Below are 22687 nucleotides of genomic sequence, written 5' to 3'. Positions count from 1 at the left end.
CATGTGAGTGCTGATTATGTCATCAGGGCAGAACACTGATGCCCTTATAAACGAGGCCCCAGAGAGCTCCTTCATGTCTTCCACCATGTGAGGATCCAGGAAATGGACCCTCACTAGATGCTTAATCTGCTGGCACCTTGCTATTGGACTTTCCAGCTCCCAGAACTATAAAAGGTAAATTTCTGTTGTTTAAAAGCTACGTACGCAGTCTATGGTATTCCGTTACTGCAACCCAAATGAATTAAGACAAGTATTCCCCTGGGAACTTGTTAGAAATGCACATTCTCGGCCGGGCGCGGTGGCTCAAGCCTGTAATCCCAGCACTTTGGGAGGCCGAGACGGGCGGATCACGAGGTCAGGAGATCGAGACCATCCTGGCTAACACGGTGAAACCCCGTCTCTACTAAAAATACAAAAACTAGCCGGGCGAGGTGGCGGGCGCCTGTAGTCCCAGCTACTCGGGAGGCTGAGGCAGGAGAATGGCGTAAACCTGGGAGGCGGAGCTTGCAGTGAGCTGAGATCAGGCCACTGCACTCCAGTCCGGGCGACAGAGTGAGACTCCGCCTCAAAAAAAAAAAAAAAAGAAATGCACATTCTCAGATCTGTCCCCTGACCTAATACATCAGAAGTTCTGGGGTTGAGCCTAGAAATCTGCTGTAAGGAGCTCGCTGAGTGGTGTTGTTTCATACCCAAACTTTAGACTAACATATACAGTGACAAGCCAACATGACTCTTTGGAAGGATGTCCATTCCATAGCTTGGTCTTTGCAGCAGCTCTGAGATGTAGATGGGAGGAAAACAGACTCAGAATCGTTGGACCAAGGTCACCAATCAGTTAAATGCTAGGTCTCTTGGCTGAAGAAACTCTTCATCACAGGATTTGATGGAGTCTTCAGCCCTGGGGACCTCCTCTGCTCACAAGTGTCCTCTTGAGGGTGGCATTGGGTAGTAGGGAGGCTGGTGACTATGGAGATCAGCTGAGAATAAATAACTACTACACAAAAGTTTCACTCCATTCTATCAAACATTTACTTAGTCTTTTCTTTGTGCCAAATTCTGTGCTAGGCACTGGTGGCAGAGGTTGACTTAGTAAGGACATGCTAGTAGCAGGCAGAGACTTGGCAGCAGTAAGCTACGAGTTTGGGTGTAGCACAGAAGATGCTAGAGAGGCAATTCAGCTAAGACAGGTGGGGACGCATTCTGGCTCTGCCAGTTCTGAGAGGTTACTGATTATGAAAATTCTGGGGTACTAAGGGAAGGGTATCCTTCCCTTAACCTGAAGGATACCTCCTCCGTAACCCTTAAGGAGGAGATTGTCAAGAGTTTGCCTGTAGTGCAGCATCCCAGCCCAGCAGGCTGTAGTTCAGAGCAAGACTCCCAGCCAGATAAACCAGAACCTGGACAAATGATCAGATAGGAATCGAGGTATGTGGGGTTGGGAGAAGGAAGTCAAAGCTGATACTCCCATGCTTCTGGTTTAGATGACTGAGAGATGAGTGGTTGTATTAGTCAGGGTTCTCTATAGGGACAGAACTAATAGGACAGATGTATATATAAAGGCAAGTTTATTAAGGAGTATTGACTCACACATCACAAGGTGAGGTCTAGGCTGTTTACAAACTGAGGAGAAAGGAAGCCAGTCCGAGTCCAAAAGCTGAAGAACTTAGAGTCCGATGTACAAGGACAGGAAGCATCCAATATGAGAGAAAGATGTAGGCCAGTAGACTAAGCCAGTCTAGTCTTTCCACATTCTGCCTGCTTTTATTCTGGCCACACTGGCAGCTGGTTAGATTGTGTTGACCCAGATTGAGGGTGGGTCTGCCTTTCCCAGTCCACTGACTCAAATGTTAATCTTCTTTGGCAACACCCTTGCAGACATACCCAGGAACAATACTTTGCATCCTTCAATCCAATCAAGTTGACACTCATTATTAACCATCACAGTGGTGGAACAGTTTTCTGAGCTGAAAAACACAAAAGGGAATGAGCTCAGGTCTGAATCTGTTGTGTTGGAGGTGAGGATGCATAGCAGGTAATGGGAATATATAAATCTGGAGCTTAGGAGAGATGAGCAGATAACTGCTTCTTCCATGTGGACTTCCTGATTTCACTTGGACGTTAGGATCAAAGGGACTTCTTTTTTTTTTTGGAGACGGAGTCTCGCTCTGTCACCCAGGCTGGAGTGCAGTGGCACGGTCTTGGCTCACTGCAAGCTCCTCCTCCCAGGTTCACGCCATTCTCCTGCCTCAGCCTCCTCAGTAGCTGGGATTACAGGCGCAAAGGGACTTCTTAGTACTGATGAAAGCAATTTAATTCTCTGTCTTCATGCTGTTCTGTTGAGATACTCCATTTCTTATATTTTTATTTATCATTTTGTTTCTTTTATTTAATCATTCACCATCTTTTGTGAGATATAGGTCTGAGAGCAAATGTGATCATGTATATCAAAGTACTTCAAAAACTCAAAATGTTCTTTAGCTGCCTATAGTGAACCAAACCATTATTGGTTGCTGCTATTGTTATGGATGCTGTGATTATGAATAATTATATCAAAATAGGAAGTCTTACTTGTCCACTTCTCAGAACTAATTGGCATCTCGAAGGTGGACCATATTCTTTTGTTGTTCACCAACTCCTGGGAAATCCCATTTCAGAGTCCATGCTGTGGTCTGGGCTCTCAGAGACTCTCTTGTCTAGAGCACTGTGTGCTTTCCTCCAGCACATCCCCAACAGCTGACATTCTGTGATAGGAGTTGGGTCTTAGAAGAGCTGTGTGTTGCCCACCCAGCCTCACCTTGAATGCTGCCTCTGATGGGAAGTTTGCACTCTTCCATGGCGGACCGTTTCCCTGCTGGAGATCTTGGGTAGTGACTGTTATCCTCTACCCGGTGTTGGCTTGGTTATCATACAACTCTGGATGGATTATACACAGAGTGTCCATTAGTTTTAGAAGAGTAGGGGCAGTAGGCAGGCTGCTAGCATTAACTGTCTGGAGTCCACAGTGAGAACAAAGGGCAGTGGATGCCGAGGTCAGTAACTGGAGAAAGCAGGTGAGACGACAAGAGATATGGACACCACATGGGTCCAACTTGGCTGTTTACCTCTCCTGCAGGTACCACTTTCAATGGCTTGGGTACCAGCTTGTTGGTGTCTTAAGACTATTATCTAGCATTAGATAGAAGAAGCTCTTCCTCGCTGTCACCCTCAAATAGGCCTCCTTGAAACACCCACTTGTAAATTTTGCTCCCAAGAGACATATTCTTCCTCATCTCAAAAACAGGTCTTCAGCCCCTCACATTTGTCTCAATTAATCCCAGAAACTGGTTCTTTTATCCCCCTCAACTTTGCTTGAAGCAGACCCCAGGCCACTCCGATTATAGTTACAGAATCACAAATCAACAATCCAGCAAGTCATGTAATCTTAGCCCATCCCCCGTGTGTGTAAATCAAAGGCCCCTTGCCTGGGAACCCACTTCATTGTGGTCTTGCAGAGTCCCAGCTCTCCAAGTGAAAAGTGGCTTTGTACAGTCAGAGACACCACATATGTTGTTGATTTGGAGGTTTCTCTATTCCCTCCACCTGAGGGTTGATTGCAGGTTCTATTTTATTTACATATTTATGGATTTCTACTTGCAGTGATATGTGTCTACCTCTCTCTTTTCTCCAGGGGAATAAAAAAGATAAATTCAAATTGCTGGGCTCAATGAAGTGAGAGTAGTCATTAGAATAGAATGAAAAGGATAGAGGCTTTAGAGCCAAAAATAATCTAGTTTTTATTTCAAGCTGGGCACTTGCTAGCTGGGTGACCGGGATGTGTTACACCATCTCTCTGTGACTCAATTTATTTTCTTCCATCTAAGGGATATTATAATATGCGATTTTGTTGGAAAGCTTCAGTGAGATAAGTTATATGCCTTGCAGAGAACTGGGAACATAGGGGCCCTTTAATAAACATTATTTAGAAATAAATCTTAGGCCTGGGAAAAAGACGTCAGAACCTAATTTCCTTCACTGTGGCACGATGGACCCTGTTTTAAGAAGGATTTCTCTGGTTGCTACTCTCTGTACTTTCTTAGACAGTAGTGGTGTAGCAACAAGCTCTGATCACTGCTGGGAAGACAGGGCATACGTGGCTGTGTGCATGCTGTGGAGTCCTCGACGTGTCGCTGTGATGGTACTTCATGATAGGGCGTGGGGTAAGGGGGATGGGAACTGACCTTTTTATAACCGTCTCTAGTCCCAGGTGAGAGGGAGAACCATGTTATGCAGATCCTTCTCTCTTTGAGGAGGCCAAGGCTTGTAAGAATGAGGCCTTTCAAGCCCAGAGCAAAAAGGGATTGGAAGTGAGTCCAGACTCTCTGCGATAAGCAGCCTCAGATGGTCTCTGTGTTCTCTGAGAAGCCAGTGGGTCCCACAGGCGAGGGTCTTTAAGGGCAACATGCAGTTCTAGGACAGAGTAGAGGCAGAGAATTATAAAAAGAGGTAATTGAAGGTCCAAAAAATAGAACAGTGTCGGTCAACTAGTCTCGTGAGTTTTTCTTCTTCTTCATTTCTCTATGTCTTGGCTACACCATTTATAAAATGGGAGGAATATAACCTGGCCTAACTCTTAGGGTTCTGAATTAGAAGTAAAATGGGACATCCTTCTGGGCAGGAGCATAGTATGAACACAGACATCTAACCTGTATCTCTGCTCTGCTGTAATTCTGGTGAGAGATGATCCATAAATCTTCGGGGAACATGGAAAGAGTAGCCAATAGAAATGAAAATTGAATCGCTATCCCATCCAGAATCAAAGCCATAGAGTTAATGGATTCTAAAGACCAATGGAGAAATTTTCAAGACCATGAGGATCTAGGGAAGGAGGGGACTTCCATGTACGCCACACCATGCTCGAAGGGACATAGTTGCTCGTGCAGTGCAGGTGAACCTAGATTGAAGGCAGCCACAGAAGATGGATTATGACTAGCACTTCCTCAGAAAGATGTGGAGAAGGGGTTCTGGCAGTCCTTGCATCACCTACCCAACTTGTTTTGCTGCTGCGGCATTCTTTTCTTTCCCTGGGGTGTAGGACCACGAAAGAGAGATGAAAACTAAAGAAGGGAGAAAACTTGCTCTGATCATACTTGGTTGTGGAGCCTCTGATTGAGACACCGTAAGAATTATCTGCAGATGGACAAGCACCTTGAGGGCAAAAGATGTTCATCTCCTCTTCTTGCAGACCCTCTCTCCCCTCCCACTGTCACATGATGTCTACTGTTGGCTACATTGGAGTCCCTCTCCCTTGGCTTAAGAAAGAGGCAAAGAAAGCATAAAGCTCTCTCTCTTTAAATCTACAATTCATAATTTCAGAGACTCTCTTCCCCTAACCCGTGAAGTCTCATTATTGTATGAGCTGACTGTAGCGCTGGGAGGGAAGAGTGAGAGTCTGCTTGGGAACCTCTTAGTTCTCTGGAAGAAATAGCTGGAAGTCCCTCAGCTCTTCTCTGTAGAAGGTGGCAATATTTATTTTGTATGCTTATTGGTTTTGTACTCTTAGATAAAATTCCAAAGCAACAGGAAAAGCCCTATTAGGCATCCAGTTGCACTTTTAGATTTTTCTGCCACTCCATGCTCCTTAGGGAGCCAGGGCCTCCTAGAAGATGAAGTGCAGCAGTGTAACTGAGCACTCCATTTTTAAAAGGAAAAAAAATGAATTTTTTAACCTTTTTTCTTTTCCCCCACCACCTACTTAGCTCTTTAGGAATGAAATTATAATCTTTACCTTTTCTCCACCAGACACTTCCAACACAGCAAGCCTGTCTAACTATGCGTTTACTTAGAAGTTCCCGAGACTGAATCTTGAAGCAAACCAGGCACATCCAGAATTCTCTCCCAACAGGAGATTGCCTCCATTTACAACCTCGCTCTGCCCGTGATGGCACTAGCGAGACCTCCGGATAGATAAGAAATCTGAAAAGTCACATAGACCCTGTGCTTCCTCACCCTCTCCCGTTTGTGCCCTTCACTCTAAGCCTTCCTTTAAAGGCCCCTGCTTTCTGCTCAGAAGCAAAGTGGCACCCTGAGGCAGGAACCTGCACCACTGCCCTTCAGCTAGCTCTGGAATAAAGTCACTTTCTTTCTAGCAGATCTTGCTCTTGTTACTTGAACTCTGCAAGCAACTAAATCTGTATTCAGTTACAGTAGTAAGTCAACAAGTAGTCCTTCAATTTCTTCTAAATTTGAGGGTTGAAATTTGAAGAAAAAGTGAGTCACAGAGAAGCATTAAAGATAGTAAAAGCTAACGGTGTTTGTTTATCAGGCTCTCTGGATTTTTAAAAAATAGCACCCCAAATATATTAAAATGAGAGTTCAATCACTCTTATAGCTGTGTCACACTTGAGATGACAGTGTAAAGAAAATGTGTGATTATAGTGATGAAAACAGTGGCTGCCAATTTGAGGAGTATCTACTATATGCAAGGCCTGTAGTGTTGAGCTTGTTTTGAATATTTTACTTGTAATTCTTGCAGCAACCTTGTGAGGTAGGTATAATTCCTGCACTCACTGTCTGAGAGGTAGGTGACTTGCCCAAGGCCACACACTTGCTCAAATGGCCCAGCTAAAAATCAAACCCTTAACTGCACAGCTACAAAGCTCTGTCTCCTGAAATCCAGAATCATTATCAATGCATAATGCACCCATGGCCCAGTTGGGTGTTTTCCAGGAATGTGTTGATGAAAGATGTTGAATATTAGAAAAACTATTGGTGTAATGCCTCATATTAGTAGGCCAAACAATAAAAATCATCTTATCCTCTCAAGAGAGGCTAAGAAGTGATTTGAAAAAATTCAGCCTTCATTACTGATCAGAATTCTTAGTAAGCTAGAAATGGAAAGACACTTTCTTATATCCAGAAGAAAATGTTCTTATAGCCTCAATGCCTAAGAGAATAAACTTAACTAAAAAAAACAAGCTATTGGAACTACTAAAAGATTTCAATGCTATGGTCAGACACAAAGCAAATAAACAAAAGTCAATAGCCATATGCCAGTAATAACCATTATAAAAATATAATAAAATGTATCCTATTCTCAAATGTAATTACGGTATAAATACTTGTGTAAACTAAGAAATGTGCAGCATGTATATGAAAATACAAACACCTACAAAATTTTATTGAGGATGAGAAAACAAGACCTGAACAAACAGCTGTATGTCATGTTGTTGGATTAGCAAATTTAATATTGTGAAGATAGCAATCCTCCCCAAATTAATTGATGGGTTTAATACAGTTCTAATCAAGATCTTAATGGGATTCATTTTGAAACTTAAACTGATTTAAAAGTTGATCTGAAAGAAAATACAGGAGAAAGAAGTCAAGAGCACTTAGAAAAAGTGATTGGGGGATTTCTCTGTGAAATGTCAACATTTATAAAAACTGTAATAATTAAAGCCCAGAAATGAATATAGTATATAGAAAAACTGACTTTCAAAATTTATACGACACTTTGGGAGGCCGGGGCAGAAGGATCACTTGAGCCCAGGAGTTCAAGACCAGCCTGGGCAACATAGCAAAACCACATCTTTACAAAAATAAAAAGATTTATATGAATTGAAAATTGCTTATCAAATAGTACATGATTAATAAATTGTACATGGTAAGACACTTTGTAAAAAATAGAATTTATTGCATATATTACCATATGCTAATTAAATTATGGGTAGTTTAAAAACTTAAAAGGCAAAACTAGAAAAAAATAAAGAAAATGTCATTCTTTTATTGGGAGAGACTCTCAGTTCATTAAAAGCATGCAAATATACCATTGAGGTCATGGTTTACACATTTTACTACATAGAAAGACAAGAAAAAGAAAAATCTTCTATGCCATGTTAACTAAAATCAAATAGCATGTGAGTAAACTGGTTGTGGGAAAATATGTGACGAAACTGAGAAAAGGGAGATAAAATATCTTTACACATAAAGAGCTCTAACATTAAAATGTAATCACACTGATAAAAAAAAGGCTAAAGGCTTAAAGAGGTAATTGCTAAACAAAATATGAATGGCAAAAAGCATATTAAAAATGTTCAGTGTTACAGATGATCAAATAAATGCGTTTTATCTATAATATTACCTACCTATATATTTTTTAAACTGGTAATAAGCAGTATTGGTAAGGAGTAACGAAGCAGGTTCTTACAGGCATTTCTGCAGGTGAGTTAACTGGTACAGCATATTAAGAGGACAATTTGCTAATTTTTTTTCTAGCAAAATAATCAGAGCTGCTCAAAAGAGAGTTTCAGACATAGAGGACATCACTGCATTATTTATAAGGACAAAGACTTGGAAATCACTTTAATGCACCAACAATTAGAGAGTAGTTAAGTAAATTTTGGTGCACGCACATAGTGGAATTCTATGCTAGTGTTTTTACAAACTACTTTCGTGGCATATCTATCTAATGGTACGGGTTAACAACGTTCATGCTATAGGAAGTTTAAAAAAAAGTGTACAAAACCACAAGTGTAAGAAATTACTGTCTCAATTTTGTGAAATGTAAATACACAGAACACATATCAGCTAGGGCCAGTTTACCAGTGAAAGCTAAAAAGTATTGACCAGAACTCCCCATTTCAAATTCTGCACATGGAGATTCCAAAAGGAGCACACGAGTCGCTGTTCACTACCTGCCCTGGATTCTAGAACATCAATCAACTTCTTCTGGCTCCCCTAACTGAACCAAATGTGGACCTGGGCCCTTCCACACCGCTCTCCTGAAGCCAAATAACAAAGGCTGTTTCCTGCAGCAACAAACTTCTCTTGGTGTTTGGTGGGACTCATACAAGGGGCTGCACTGCCGTCCTCCCCAGCATAGAACTCATCCTTCCTCAGACTTCAAAAGTCCTTTCAACAGGCAAGAAATTTTCACCTCTTTCTGTTTCCTCCCTCCCAAATTGCCCGCAGGTGCAGCAAAGTCTTCTCATTCAAGTTCCTAGAGCAGTTCAACTTTCTCCAGACTCTATTTCCAGGCCCCTCTTTGTGCATCTTTTGCATTGAGCTGAATATTAGGTGGGGCTGGGGGAGGACAGCTAATTCTGGATCAAAGCATTTCTTTGAATGGAAACAACCCTTCTTAAAATATGTATTTTAATCTATCTGCACTTAGGTATAGGTACAGAGACAGACATGCCATATATATGTATTGTATATTCATGTATATATATAAGCACACACATACATACATATATATATTATATACACACACACACACACACACACAGGTATTGAGACCATGGGTCACAAAAATTTATATGATTTAGAAATAGTTGTACCCATTGGAGTCAAATGTGAATGTGAATGATTGTTATAAATTGTAAAACACTCTATATGAGGTTATTTTTATTACAGTTAGTGAATCATTGACATTTTCGGACAGTACAGAAACAGTCCCAAATTTGCTAAGCCCTGAAATACAAACCAAGCTTCAAGCTCAGTGTTCAAATAGAGTAGGGACAGTTAAATAGGGGGTTTGCTTTCAGACCCATCAGAGTTGTAATGCCAGATTCACTCCTTAGGATGCTGGACAGCCTTGGGCAATTGCTTGACCTCTGTGAATCAGTTTCCCCTTCTGTTAATTAGTATAATGCTGCTTACCTCACTGGATAGAAATACAGGTCATTAATATTAATGATGGCTAATAACGCTCTGCAAGGCTTACCCCACTGAATTCGCCTGGAAACCTATAACCCCATGAGGTAGGTTCTATCATCACCATCACTACCACGGCCAGAGAGATTTAGTGTTTTGCTCCAAGTTACACAGTTTAGGAAGTAGCTGAGGTTGGGGCCTACAGAGTCTGATTAGAGTCCTGCTCTGGACCCAGCTGACCATAGAACTCTAAGTACAACGAGGAGAACTTAGTAGGTGCTGAGTAAATTGGAGCTTTTGGTACTTTAACACCTAGAGGCTCACTTTCTCTCTCATTACCCATATATTACCTACATATATGTTTCAAATTGGTAGTAACTAGTTTTGGCAAGGAACGAAACAGACTCTTAACAGGCATTTCTGCAGGTGAGTCAACTGGTACAACATATTAAGAGGACACTATGCTATTTTTTTCCACTTTCTCATTACCTAGGCCCTAGGCCTTCCTCACCATTAAACCCCAAAATCCTCATTGTCATGAGTCTGAGGGGCTAGCCCTTTGCTATGTTCACAAAGCTCACTCTATCAAGAGCTTGGTATGCAGCCTCAGCCAAAATGATGCCTGAGCCAGAGGAAGCCAAGGGCACCCTGTCCATTGCTGGCCATTCTGGAATGCAGAGGTCTCCCTACAGTGAGAAAAATGGGAGAGTTATCCAGAGCAGTGAGCCCAAACCTGGCTTGATGCAGAGAAAAAGACTCTGCCTGCCAGAAAAGAGGAAAACCAGAGTGTCAGTTGTTTCTAAATCCCACCCACTATTGGCTTGAGTCACAAGTCATCCTGAGATTCTTGAGATGAGGTGTAGCAGGAGGTGAGGGTGGGAGTTAGGGGGTCTCAAGGTTTGATTGGAATCCACCAGGGAGTGATTGTCCATCCCCCATGGCCATGTAGATTTTCCTTGTTGGGGCTTCTTAATCATTAGAACCTTGTAACTCTTCCAGCCAAGAGTTTCCCTGGGCTTAGGGCTGAAAATGGGTGCAGCCACTATAACTACTTTGGTGATGGCTGCCGTTTTACTTCTTTATCTTCTTCATCTTTATATTTGAAAAAAAAAAAAGTAGCACATTTTTGAAATTTGAAAATAACCTTTTGAAAATAGGAAATGTATCTCATATTCCAGTTAAATATATTTTTTTGATTGTGTCTATTCCCTTTTAATCACTGACCTCATTCTCATGTAATCATGTTCCATATGCCAGTTAGTCTCACTGGTCACTCTACAGCATAAAATAAATATTTTACAGCAAAGTTTTGGGTGAACTAGTTAACTCATCACTGCCCTTTACACGTCCCTTTAAAAGTCACTTCACTAAGGACCTTGTTGATCTAGCTTCCTCTTCCTCTCTCTCCATTTTAACCTTTTAAAACATTGTTTAAGGCTGGGCACAGTGGCTTATACCTGTAATACCAGCACTTTGGGAGGCCGAGGCAGGCGAATCACAAGGTCAGGAGTTCTAGACCAGCCTGGCCAGTATGGTGAAACCCCAGCTCTACTAAAAATACAAAAATTAGCCAGGTGTGGTGGCGCACGCCTGTAGTCCCAGCTACTCGGGAGGCTGAGGCAGGAGAATTGCTTGAACCCAGGAGGCAGAGGTTACAGTGAGCCGACATCATGCCACTGCCCTCCAACCTGGGCGACAGAGTGAGACTCTGTCTCAAAAAAACAGAAAGAAAAACACTGTTTACCAAACTTATCCTAATTCATAGTCATCTACTTATCCGTGTGTGTATTTGTTTATTACTTGCCCTTTCCATTAGACTATATACTCCCCAGGGATCATTCCCTTGTCTGTTCTGGTCACTAGTGCCTGGAATCATGGATGGCACCTGGAGGGATGCAATAAATAGGTGTTGCATGCATGAAAGAATGTTGTGAAGACAAATGTGTGCACTGGAGGGAAGTTGGAAAAATCATAAAAATACACACACAACAATGAAAAGAATCCAACAAAGCATCACTCAGTGATAACAACTGTTATCAAGTTGGCATTTTTAATGGTTTCATGTCTTATATTTAGCTCATTAACTAATAGAGGGTTTGTTTTGCTCTTTGGTATAAGGTGAGGTTTCAGCTTGTTTTTCAATATTTAACCTATTATTCCAGCACCATTGCTGGAATAAGCTTACAATACCCCAAAAAATGATGGACTGGGGAGGGAGGGTATGGGAGTCTCTTGGCGGGGAGAAGGGATGAAAGCTTAGAGCCTGACCCAAAGAAGCTTCACAGCTGTAAGAGAACATATCAGAGTGGGTGCCATATTTACAAAGCTTCTGAACTTGTAGACATAATGGTGGAGCAGACACCCTGTTAGGGAAACTTATTTTGGGAGGAAACCTCCAGCCCCTTCCACGTGGCCAGCACCACCTGCTCTTGCATAGCCTTTACAGTAGTATCTTCCCAGACAGAGCCCTTTATAAGCACGATTTCTATTGATCCTCGCATTACCCTGCGACTTAATTCAGAGGATCATTGTCATTTTACATAGGGACACTGATGCTCTGAGGAGTAAAGCGACTTTCCCCAAATCTCAAATCTCATAATAGCTGTGAAATAGCATCTCCTGACCAGACTCACTTGGCTCCTGCCTCTGTCCACTACAGAAGGTTTCTATGTGCTGTGAATCTTGGATTAACCAGACAGCATGGGGGAAATGTGGTGGCGATGGGATGGAGGAGGCAAGAGCTCTGATTAATTGAATTTTTTTTTAATTTGCAGGTTAAGCAGTGAATCCATTTAAACTTGACCCAGACTATTTTATATAGGACTGCATATGGACTAAACACAATAAAATTGAGCCCAGAGGAATATCCCTTAGAAGGAAGAAGTCGATAACATAGCCCTTCATTGCCTTTTATAGTTGGTACATGGATTTGACTTTCCCTGTACCCACCCCAAAGCATTTGACCAAAGCCGTGGCAGCTTAGACATCTAAAGGCCTCCCACAGTCTGGGAAAGACCATCCCACTGTCTTGAATATATTGGACTCTAACTCCCTGAGGACAGACCTCTGTGTCTGGCTGGCGCATCTAGTAGTTTGAAGAGTGGATGAATGTACATTCATAATTAGGTGTGGCTATCAAGGTGACAGTATTCTGTATTATGGGAGTTTAGGGTTCAGACTGAGTGTGCAATGGGATGCCTGTAATATGTTACACAAAATATCCCAAGAGCATGACATTTAATTCCGGCCACATATTCCAAAGACATTAGATGAAAGATATTACCTAGGAGAGCACCAGGCCCTATGGGGATGAGCTATTAAAGCTGTCATATGAGCAGGCTGGAGGTGCTGACCCAGATGTTTTTTTTGCAAGTTAGAGAGTTCCTGGTGCCTCGAGCTGTTCAAACTTCTGCTGTATATAGTGGAAAAGTTAAGGCAAGTATTCACATCTTAATGGCATTTTGCAGCAATGATGGAAAAAAAAATTTTCATTATTTTATTTTGGAAGATACAGAAAAACACTAAAAAGGGATGTAAAAACAAAACACGAACCCCACCACACAGAGACTGTACAAAATTTTAAGACAGTTCTTTCCATTAAGGTTTACTTTTCTTAATACAGACAGATATATCTCCTGGACAAAATTGAGCTAATATGTAAATGTTGTTGAGTAATACATTTTAAAACAATGTATAATGAATATTTTTTCTACGTACTCAAGTATCTTTTTACTTCAATAAATGCAAATATTAAATTGAATAATATATAATAGAATTGAATAGATATGGTCTTAGTTTTTATGGATCCTGAATACTAATGGGGGAGACATACATTACATTTAATATAGATACAGAAATACAGTTTTCATTATTTGCAGATTTGCAAATTTACTCACTAAAATTTATTTATAACAACAACATCAGTACTCTTGGTTCTTTCCCAGTCATTCACAGACCTGCACAGAACAGTGAAAACTTTGGGTTGCCCAATGCAGATATTCCTAGCTGGAGTCAGAGGTGACACTCTGCTTTCTTGTTTCAGCTCCCCTACTGTAAATGACTATCCTTTTCATGGTTTATTTAGTGTTATGTTTTTCACATTTTTGTGCTGCCGGTGATTTTGCTGCTTTAAGTGGCCCCCAAGTGTAGTGCTGAAGTATTGTCTGACGTTCCTAAGCACAAGAAGGCTGTGATGTGCTTTGCAGAGAAAATAGGTGTATTAAATGAGCTTTGTTCAGGCCTGAGTTACAGGGCTGCTGAATGTCAGTTCAATGTTAATGAATTGACAAAAATCTGTTAAGTAAGCTGTCTTTGAACAGAAACACACAGAACAAGGTTATGTACATAAACAAGGTTCTGTACATAAGCAAGGTTCTGTATTAATCAGTTGACAAAAACATTGTGAGCAGAGGCTCACAGGAACTTAACTTTGTATTTCTCCTAGGAGCCATGGGTTCAATATTCAGTAATTCAGTGCAACTTTAGAGAACATTACTTCCAATAAGAAGAATCAGTTAGATATATGTATAAGTCAATAAGGTAGGGAGTGGTCAGTGATAGAGACATACATTTGGGTTCTTTGGCTCTAGATATAACTTAAAACTGTTAAAAGATAATTTTCAAGAAAAGGTAAAACCAAGACCCTCACAGAGATGTAAAAATGAACATGATTGCATTTAGTTCATTGATGAGGAAACTGGTGAGGTGTTACAGCCAGTACACAGGAAAATTCAAAGGTAAGAGATATGTATAGTTCAGGAATATGAAAATGGAAGCAAAAATAGCTTTTTTTCCTTGAGGGAGCAAGGTTATCCCTTTTCCTGATCATGGAACCATTTGCATGTCTATGGGCAAGAATTATTCTGCATTATTATCAGTTATCTATAATTTCCAGAGTTGGGAAACAGCTCCCATAGAATCAGAATCTGATAACAAGGAAGCATGGGCTATAGACAGTGCAATTTTTCATTGAAGCACAGATTTTTTCCCCCACAAAGCCATACTGATAAATGCCATCAACTTAGATAAAGCATGTAGAGAGATAAGAGAGGCCAACCCCAGTGAATGCCACCACCATAAAATTGGGTTGTGAAGACAGAGCCTGAAAAGAAGACCATGAACAAACAACTAAAAGCAGAAGGAAAACAAGTGAGATATGATGCCTTCAGGTCAACAGCAAGACTGAGGATGGAGAAAGTTGCCAACTCTGAAGGATTGAGTAAGTTGTGCTCCAAAGAGTCCCCTTGATGTATTAGTCCGTCCTCACACTACTATAAAGAACCGCCAGAGAGTGGGTAATTTATAAAGGAAAGAGGTTTAATTGACTCACAGTTCCACAGGGCTTAGGAGGCCTCAGAAAACCTACAATAATGGTGGAACAGGAAGTAAAATACATCCTTTTTCACATGGTGGCAGGAAGTAGAAGTGCCTAGCAAAGGAGAAAAAGCCCCTTATAAAACCATCAGATCTCATGAGAAATCACTCACCATCACAAGAACAGGATGGGGGCAACCACTCCCATGATTCAGTTACCTCCACCTGGTCCCACCCTCGACACATGGGGCTTATGGGAACTACAATTCAAGATGATATTTGGGTGGGGACATGGCCAAACCATATCACTTGGATTTGTCAGTGTTGGAGTGATGGGTGACTTGGCATTAACAGATATTAAAAAATAAAAGCAGGCAAAACCCAGAGTGTCATATGATAGGTGACAAGGGGGTGAGAGAGTGGAGGCATTGTTTTGATTATAGTCTTAATATACTGTTATATGGATGTACAATTGATTTCATCCTAACTTTGATTTCCAGACATGTTTTTCCTAATTTTAAAAAACTATAATCAGGCCGGGCGCGGTGGCTCAAGCCTGTAATCCCAGCACTTTGGGAGGCCGAGACGGGTGGATCACGAGGTCAGGAGATTGAGACCATCCTGGCTAACACCGTGAAACCCCATCTCTACTAAAACATACAAAAAAACTAGCCGGGCGAGGTGGTGGGCGCCTGTAGTCCCAGCTACTCGGGAGGCTGAGGCAGGAGAATGGCGTAAATCCCAGAGGTGGAGTTTGCAGTGAGCTGAGATCCGGCCGCTGCACTCCAGCCTGGGCGATAGAGCGAGACTCCATCTCAAAAAAAAAAAAAAAAAAAAAAAAAAAACTATAATCAGCATCTTGAAAGATACTAATATATGTGCATATATGTAATATTTTTCCTAGAATAAATTCCTGGAACAGTCATTGGTGGGTCAGTGAGCATTTTCAAGACTTTGAGACAGTTCTTCAGAAATTGGGTCAATTTACACCCTGCCTTCAACAGTGGATGAGCAGCTTTGTTTATTTAGACATGCCCATCTATAGCTATTATGAGCTGACATTCTGCCTTTATTCTTCTCTGTTTTCCTGAGACAATAACTCTGCAAACAAGTAGTTTGGTGTTTGGAGCTGATAATCAATGGCTTTTATTTCTTATCACTACTTACAAGTCTCAACCCCCTATTTGGAGCGGAATCTATTCTCTCCCTTACTGGCATTAACACATGTCAAATATTTGCAGGCTCTTATCTTTCCTTTAGGCTTGGCTTAGGCAGGTTCTGAATTTTTAGCACCTGACATTTTCTCTTCCACATCCTTCTCTCTATTTTCCTTAGGGCTTTCCTATCTTGCCTCAGGTTTTCTTCCTCTTAAGGAAGAAAAGGCCATGCCTCCATACCTAAGAACAATCCCATCCCACCAGGGTCAGTAGAGAGATTTTCTACCTTTACCTCCCTATGGACTGCATGTCAGCTTTGTTTTTAAAATAAAACTCTATCTAGCTTATGTGCATTGAGAGCTTGCTTCAAGGATCATATGTCCTCTGTTTCTCATCTCTGATTTCTGCACTTGATGGTATTTCTTAGGGTTGTGTCCTTTGCCCAATTCTCTCTTCATTACACAAACTCTTCCTAGATGTCTTACCTGTTTCATGACTTCAACAAGACATGAATATATCCCCATCACTTCTGAACTTCAAGTCTTTATGCCTAACTACTTTTCCTACCTGTTTTCTACCTACCTCAACGTTATAGGTTGATGCTGAAAATGGTCTACTCCTGTTTGGTAAATAGCCACTCCTATTTGGTAAACACCATCCTGTTTGCCCAGATCAGAAACCTGAGAGTCATCTGGAATCCTTCCCTCACCATCCTTAGCCGTCACACCCAATCAGCCATACTACTGTGCATGTTCCCTCATCCTTTAGATCTGTTTCTTTTTTCTTCAATTTTACTCTCTCCCATTCACAGACATGGCCTGAGGAGTCTTTGTTGCCACTATTCATTGAAGTCTCATGTTTTATTTTATACCCATTAACAAGGTATAAATATGAGATCTGGTCAATTTCTTATTTTCTTTTTTCTTTTTTTCTTAAAAAGATGGAATCTTGCTCTGTCACCCAGGCTGGAGTGCGGTGGTGCAATCTCGACTCACTGCAACCTTTGCCTCCCAGTTTCAAGTGATTCTCCTGCCTCAGCCTCCCAAATAGCTGAGACTAGAGGGGTGAGCTACCATGCCCGACTAGTTTTTGTATTTTTAATAGAGACAGGGTTTCACCATGTTTGGCCAGGCTGGTTTCCAACTTCTGAACTCAAGTGATCCACCTGCCATGGCCTCCCAACATGCTGGGATTACAGGCGTGAGCCACTGCACCCAGCCGAGATCTGGCAAATTTCTAAGGCAGATTACTACTATTTTTTTCTTTTCCAGTAGATGATGATGTATTTTTAAATGTGATTTCATTTTGCTACTTCTATACCTTTCCATTTTTGGTCCATTGAAATGGACCTTTTCAGGGTAGAAGAGGTATCTGTTAGGATCAAATACACCATGACATGATTGGATTCATTGGATTGTCATGCTGAAGAAGGTCTCATGATGACTAAATGGGAAAGTGAATTCAAATGCGTATAACATTAATGCAATAAGATATAATCTATACATTTCTCTTCAATGTCAGTAGTAGTGATATTCTTGCCCTGATGTTAGTGGACTTTGGGAAGCCACAGGATATTCCAAGGAGAGTATGACCTTCCAGATTTAAACTCTCATGTCACTACTTACCAGCTGTGTGAACTTGAGCAAGTTACTAAACTTCTGTGGACTAATTCCTTATCTATACATTTAGAATAACTGTACCCATCTCAGTGGGATCTTGTGAGGCTTTAATGAACAGATACATAGAGAGTCATTCATGGTGCCCAGAACATGATAGGTACACAGGAAAAATAGTGATCCAGCAAAGCTGGTATTGTCTGGATGTGCTGGACGTAGTGCAGTCTGCAAAGAGACATTCTTTCGCTTGTCCCCACCCCTCTGTGAAGTAACCCTCCGCTTGAATAGTTTTATGCCCTCAATGAGTGGATTCCAAGGGGGAGAGTAGCCCTGGATGTCTGGTGTGGGATGTTGTCGTTCATGGCCAGTTGCTACTTCCTTGTTCCAGTGCAGCTTTCTGAGAGGTCCTCTCTAAGTTGCCTGCCTGTCTGGGACAGTGTTTTTTTCTTCATCCTTGTATGTACTGTGCTAGGGAGAGTCTTCTTGCGTCATTCTTGGACCTTTCTACCAGCCTTCTCCTCCTGGGTGCTAATTACAGACTTCATGTCCTTGCTGCTGTTCATTCTCTGTGAGCATCCCAGCACAAACCTAGCCTGATTTCTCCCTCAGTTTACATAGTTTCCATGGCCTCTAATGTCCTGAGAGTGTTGTCACTACCTTCCCTGCCATTTGAAGCCCTACAAGAGCTTCTCCAGTCTCCCTGTCCTGTCCTGCTCCCTTTCTGGGCCCATTTTCCTTATTTTACTCTGTGGTCAGGAGATTTCAGGGCTTATGGAAATGTTTTAAGGCCTGGAAAAGCAATATGTTGACTCAAAAATGTGAAAAGAAAACTGAATAATTGAAGCTAACAATAATTCATTACCTATGACATGTGTGTCTACATGCCTTTATAGATATTGTCAAATTTACTGTTCAAAAAATTTCATTACACTTAACAAATAAACTATGGGTTAGTTTTCCTTACAGATCAATAATTCCCAAAGGAACAAAGTGATTAGAGAAACCACAGGCAGTGATAAATTATTAAGTTCTTGGAAACCAAATGATGTTGAAAATAAAACTATTTTTTAAATAGTTTCGAATAATTTTATGACAAAAATATTACAATTACTCTCAAAGGTAGAATGCAGGTGCATCTGAATACACTGTGAGGGAGAATTCCACCATTAGACTGGCCTATGAACATCAGACACATCTGTGGGCTTCTCCTGACCTCCAGCCTCCCATCCCTTAGCTGCCTGCTGCCATGAATTTGCACCTGATGATTGCAAGATCATCTACCTTTTTGTTTTTACTATCGCTCAATTCTGTGATATTTGATGTTGTCCTTGATAGGCTGTAAGCCACACAAGACTGAGGGTGTGTGTATTAGTCTGTTCTCATGCTGCTAATAAAGACATACCCGAGACGAGGTAATTGATGAAAAAAGGTTGAATTGACTCACAGTTCTGCAGGACTGAGGAGGCCTTAGGAAACTTACAAGCATGGAAGAGGAAGCAAACATGTCCTTCTTCATATGGTGGCAGCAAGGAGAAGTGCAGAGCAAGTGGGGGAAAAGCCGCTTATAAAACCATCAGATTTCATGATAACTCACTACCATGAGAACAGCAGCATGGGGTAACCACCCCCATGGTTCAGTAATCTCCCACTGGGTCCCTCCCATGACATGTGGGTATTATGGGAACTGCAATTCAAGATGAGATTGGGTGGGGAGATAGCCAAACCATATCAGTCTGTTAGTCTTATTTATCTGCTGGGTTCCCAGTACAGAGCACAGGACTTCACACACGATGTAGGCTGTCACTGCTGTTAACTGAGAGAGCACTGGTCAGTCCTAGAAAGTTATGATGGAGAAAGAGAATGCTGGGAAATTTGCCTTTTATGAGGTCCTTAGGGTTAGGTGTGAGTGTTGCCAGATCCATTCTGATTATTCTACCACACGTACCTCATATGAACTGAAGGACACACTGTTCAGGAAATCTGCACTAAGTGATGTGGCACAAAGATAGGCGAGGTGACACAAAGGCAGGGACTCACCCTTGGCAACCACCAAGTCCTTGATTTGGCCTGCTATCAGAGGCACCATAGCAGGTGAAACAGGAAATCAGCAACCAGTGGCAGAAGGAATCCAGAGAGCCACAATGATCATCACCAGACGCAGGCTGGAGAGTCACTGATGACACCTGCTCTATGCATCATCCCTCAGCACATTCCTCAGGGTAGTGACCACAGTGTCTTCTAAGCTGTGGTACCTTAGTGCCCAGCATGGTCCAGCACTGAGCAAGTAAGTACTCAGAGAGGTTCTGTTAAACCAATGAAAGGCTACATGGTCTAAACATGCAAATGGCAACGTGGATTCAGAGCAGATAATTCCCCTTAAAGGAGTCTCTCCAAGTATCCTGATTTCATAACGAATGTTTAATAGACCATATTTTGTCATTTGAATAGAATGGAAACAATATGTGGCAGGCATTTTACCTACATTCTCTACTTCTTAATAGCAACTGAAGATATAGTATCATCCATTTTCCTTTTTTTTGAGGTGGAGTCTTGCTCTGTTGCCCAGGCTGGAGTGCAGTGGCACCATCTCGGCTTGCTGCAAGCTCCACCTCCCGGGTTCAAACAATTCTCATGCCTCAGTCCCCTGAGTAGGTGGGATTGCAGGCATATACCACCAAGCCCAGCTAGTCTTTTGAGTTTTAATAAAGATGGGATTTTACCATTTTGGCCAGGCTGGTCTTGAACTCCTGACCTCAGGTGATCCACCCACCTCAGCCTCCCAAAGTGCTGGGATTACAGGCATGAGCCACCACACTTGGCCATATTATCCTATTTTTAAGGATGAGGGAGAAGCTTGGAGAAGGAAGTCACTTGTCCATGGTCACAGAGCTAATGACTGGCACACCCAAACTCTGAACCTCGATGAAACTTCCAGCATCTCTGCTCAGCAATACAACCTGTCTTGAATATCATCAGTAATGTTCTGGAAAAGGCTATTGCTCAAGGCACAGAAACATCACTGGGCTTGTAATCACAGCAAGTGGATTCCAGACCTGCCCCTTCCTCTGTCCCTTAATGACTGTTGCTTAATCTCATTGAGCCTCAGCTTTCTCATCTGTAAAGTGGGAACAAAATATGATTAGCTCATAGATGTGAAACAGTCACTAAATGGAAACCATTTGAGAAAATGTCTACAGCAGTTGTTGGCAAGTAGAAGTTAAACAAATGTTCATTGATTCTGACATTTGAGATCAATAGGGTATGCCTATATTTTCTTTTTTTTTTTTTTTTTTGATTTAATAAGTAACAATTTTATTAACACTGTGATTTTTATAAGACTAGCATGTACTCAAGTTAGAGCAATAAAGACATAGGTAAAAAAGTATTATGTAAAAAAAAAAAAAATTCTCCAGAATATCACCAAACAGCCGTAATAATTTTATCAGCAAAAAAACACTGCATGTGTGTGTGTGTATATATATATATATATTTATGTTTTTTATAGTTGAATGAATATACAGCTGGAAGACTTGATAAAAAATGTAGAAAAATAGAGACATAATTAATGTGTGAGTAGATAGAGTCAGACAGAGGAATGGACAGATGGGGAAACAGAGAGAAGGGTTTCGTAAGATTGCAGTCCATAGACACCCGCGCACACATCCTAGGTAACACAAAAATAAATGCAATTTAACTTTAGTTAATATCAATAAAATTGCAATTACTCTGAAGAACTGTAAATAACATTTTTGAAATAATCATTTTTTTTTTTTTTTTTTTTTTTTTTTTTTTTAATTTGAGACGGAGTCTGGCTCTGTCGCCCAGGCTGCCTATATTTTCTTATATCTGACTTTGACAAGTAGTAGGGGTTTGGTCATGTTCGTTAATTCCTATTTGATCTAGTTTAATATATGTCCGTTGTCACATTCAATACCATCACTTTTAGACTTTCCATCTGTAAAGGCATTTATCTTATTCTCTCACAATAACATATAACAAATCCACTTTCCTTTATCAAAATGCTTTTTGCTTATAGAACCCTTTATAATCTGACACCATTCAGATATAAGATCCATTTAGTTACACGTGTAAAAGAAACTAAAGGCTACTTTATTCACTCACCCATTTGAAAAGTGAGTGAATAAAGTAGCCTTTAGTTTCTTTGGGGGGCCTCTCTGGAGAGCTTCGCCAGAGAAACAGAGGTCTATGCACTTCCTCAAGAATTCAAGCATCACTGGAGTTTCTTAATTGTGTTCTTTTCTCACTGTGAACGCATAAGACCCAATTGCATTTGCCTGGCCCTTGTCATTCTTTGCCACAGTGGCAGAGATGAATATTTTCTCTACTGTGGTTGTTTTCCTGAGAAGCTAAAAACAGGAAGGAAATTGGTTTTTCTCTTCTGCCTTATCTTTGCAGAAGTATTCTCAGAGATCTCAGAGCAGCTTAGGAGATGACCTCTGCTTTATTGTCCCTACGGAGCCAAGACAGAAGCGCAAGCAGCAGAGATAAAAGCACTTTTCTTGTGCATGCTGAGTCTTTCAACAACCCTGGCCTCTGTGACTGTGTCTACCTGAAACTGTCAAGGTGATGGTTGAAATGAATCTACTGGTCAGTTCCAGTTTAGTCCAATCTGTGATTTGACAAGGCCTCCTCCACTGCAGCTGATTGACCAATTGTTTTTCATGATTGATGGAGGTGACAGATTTATTTTAGAAACTGAGGTGATCCTGATGAGCCCAGGGAGATGGAGGAGGGCATGTGTATGTGTGTGAGATTGGTTGAGGGAGGGAGGATACTGCCTTGTTAATAGCATCTGGCAGTGATTTGTGCAAAAACCTCAGTGGTGCAGAAAGTCAGTTAAGGAAGCAGTGGACAGGGTATTGGAGGTTGGTTGGGAAAACCTGGATTTCAACTCCTGGTTCTGCTGTTTACTTGGTCAAGTTTCTTAATCCTTCTATGCTTCATCGCCTG

At 41.3% G+C, this 22687-nt stretch overlaps 1 protein-coding gene across 1 annotated transcript in view; it reads left to right on the top strand.

Annotated features, from left to right (window-relative positions):
• LOC117068315 (receptor-type tyrosine-protein phosphatase T-like) overlaps positions 1-22225 on the top strand; it is a 337994-nt gene extending 315769 nt beyond the window's left edge. Inside the window, exons 8-9 of the mRNA XM_033185381.1 lie at positions 4077-4174; positions 22133-22225. Coding sequence (XP_033041272.1) covers positions 4077-4174; positions 22133-22225 — 191 coding nt within the window. The remainder of the gene's footprint in view (positions 1-4076; positions 4175-22132) is intronic.
• Positions 22226-22687: the final 462 nt, after the last annotated feature.

Source organism: Trachypithecus francoisi, unplaced genomic scaffold (genome assembly GCF_009764315.1).
Source record: "Trachypithecus francoisi isolate TF-2019V2 unplaced genomic scaffold, Tfra_2.0 Lachesis_group21, whole genome shotgun sequence".
Classification (NCBI taxonomy): Eukaryota; Metazoa; Chordata; class Mammalia; order Primates; family Cercopithecidae; genus Trachypithecus; species Trachypithecus francoisi.
This window is presented reverse-complemented; position numbering and strand designations above follow the sequence as displayed.